The sequence below is a fragment of the Hylaeus anthracinus genome, unplaced genomic scaffold (assembly GCF_026225885.1).
Source record: "Hylaeus anthracinus isolate JK02 unplaced genomic scaffold, UHH_iyHylAnth1.0_haploid 11985, whole genome shotgun sequence".
Taxonomy (NCBI): Eukaryota; Metazoa; Arthropoda; class Insecta; order Hymenoptera; family Colletidae; genus Hylaeus; species Hylaeus anthracinus.
This window is the reverse complement of record NW_026534333.1, coordinates 11,927,894-11,929,739: the sequence shown is the minus strand read 5'-3', so window position 1 is coordinate 11,929,739 and position 1,846 is coordinate 11,927,894. Positions and strand designations below refer to the sequence as shown.

Sequence of the window (1,846 nt, the reverse complement as noted above, 5' to 3'; positions counted from 1 at the left end):
GAAAAACCCGCAAAAATAGTGAAATGTGAAATTACTGCAAGTTTAAAAAAAAGAACGAGTTCTTTGGGTGAAAAAATCACTTTAACTCGATGAAAAAGTTGTTTAAAAATTTTTTTCGTATGAATTTTCTTAGTTCACATAGAAGAAAAATGTATGAAAATGAAAATTTCTTTCGGTTTTCTTTTTGTGTCAAACCAAAATTACAACCTGCATTTTTCCCGCCGATAGGAGGTTTTAATTGTGAGGTGCTCTACAAATGCGCGTCACAGTCAACTGAATTTGAATATTTCTTCTTGAAAAAATTTCTACAGACTATTCAAATATGTATGAAATTATGTATGAATGTCGTATGAATGAATTATTTGTTTCCATCCTAAAAAAATTCACGAAAAACCGTTTGTTTTAGACCTCCTAATTCAGGATATATCCCCTCAACACGTTGACTGCCAGACAAATATTCTTGAACATTTCTGCTAGGATTAAGTATCATTCAAACTATCGGAGACTACACAATCAGACATTTATCGCGGTATTTATTTTTGTAGCTTCATAAAAATTCATGTTGATTTATACTCGTTTCCTTTGATGCTCGACTATCAGAATTAATTTTTGTAGTTCTTCAGTGAAAAGCACTGCCACATGATATGCCGATCAACGTGTTAATAGAATCTTACAGAGCAAGAACAGTTGTACAAAGTTTCAAGTAACAATTCGTGAAGTTGTCAAAGTTATAGAGCTCGGAGCATAGGTTTGTTTACGCGAGACGTTTTTACTGAAAATTTCTTTTTTGTCTCGAAAGGAAGCAATTCTCGTCTTAGTATACGATCGATCGGTAAGGTTAACCTCTTGACCTACACGCTATCTCCCGATTCCTCGGGCCACACTAAACAGAAAGGTAGGAAGTCCGAACGAAGTACCACGAGTCGAACACGTGCTTATTGTTTATGAACCAAATTCCTTACCACGAGTCTCACTCGTGGTTGTAGGCCAAAGGATTAACTAAAGTTAATTAAAGTCCCTTTTACCTTGTCCTTTTCGAACAACGATCTGCACACGTTTTGGTACAGCGTGTAAGTGAAAGTTTCTCGCAGAAACATGAGTCTCCTCTCTAGAATTTTACTTCTGTTCGCGGTTTCGATGGAATTGACGTATAAATTGATGAACCACGTCAACGAGTACTGATACATCGGATCGATGTTGGGTAAATCGGTGATGGTGTAGTAAAGGGCAGAGCTGTGTTTAGCGATGGGTTTATAATTCTGTCGGAACCCTTCGATCTGCGTTTCCGTCTTCTTCGCGGCTGATTGCTTCTTCAGTATGTCTATGGACAGAATCTTGGAAGAGTCGAGAATCTCAATCGCTTCTTCGTCCTCTAAAATACTAGCACCGGACGCCGATAATGTCTTCAGGATGTTGTCCTCTACTTGCTTCAGGGCCTTTTTATTCGCTGCGCTCTGAACGATTAGGTATTCTCGCTTCTCTTGCAAATCTGGCCTTTCCTTCGCGACTACTATGCCTATGTACAAAATATGTATTGCTTAGCGATTGTATAGGATAAATTTAAGGGTGACTAAGTAATTTGTACCGTTAAGATGGGATGTTACGTTATAGTCATCGATATCAAAATTAAATTAGAGAAATGAATAGAAACAGTAGTATATAGTAACATGAAAGAAATTTTAATCAAATAAATCATAGATATTGTCGATGTCATTTAATGTACATATGTATATGTAACGAACATAATTATTTATACAGGGTATGTTCGGCTTTTCGTAGTTGCATATTACAATCAGTAATTTTCAATCTGTTTTGTTTTCTAAAAATTGAAACTAATATTAACCAT

The 1,846-nt window shown here is 36.0% G+C and overlaps 1 protein-coding gene across 1 annotated transcript in view; it reads right to left on the bottom strand.

The window, feature by feature from the left end:
- LOC128886799 (dynein axonemal heavy chain 7) overlaps positions 1-1,846 on the bottom strand; it is a 45,095-nt gene that overhangs the window by 5,877 nt on the left and 37,372 nt on the right. Inside the window, exon 23 of the mRNA XM_054141962.1 lies at positions 1,026-1,516. Coding sequence (XP_053997937.1) covers positions 1,026-1,516 — 491 coding nt within the window. The remainder of the gene's footprint in view (positions 1-1,025; positions 1,517-1,846) is intronic.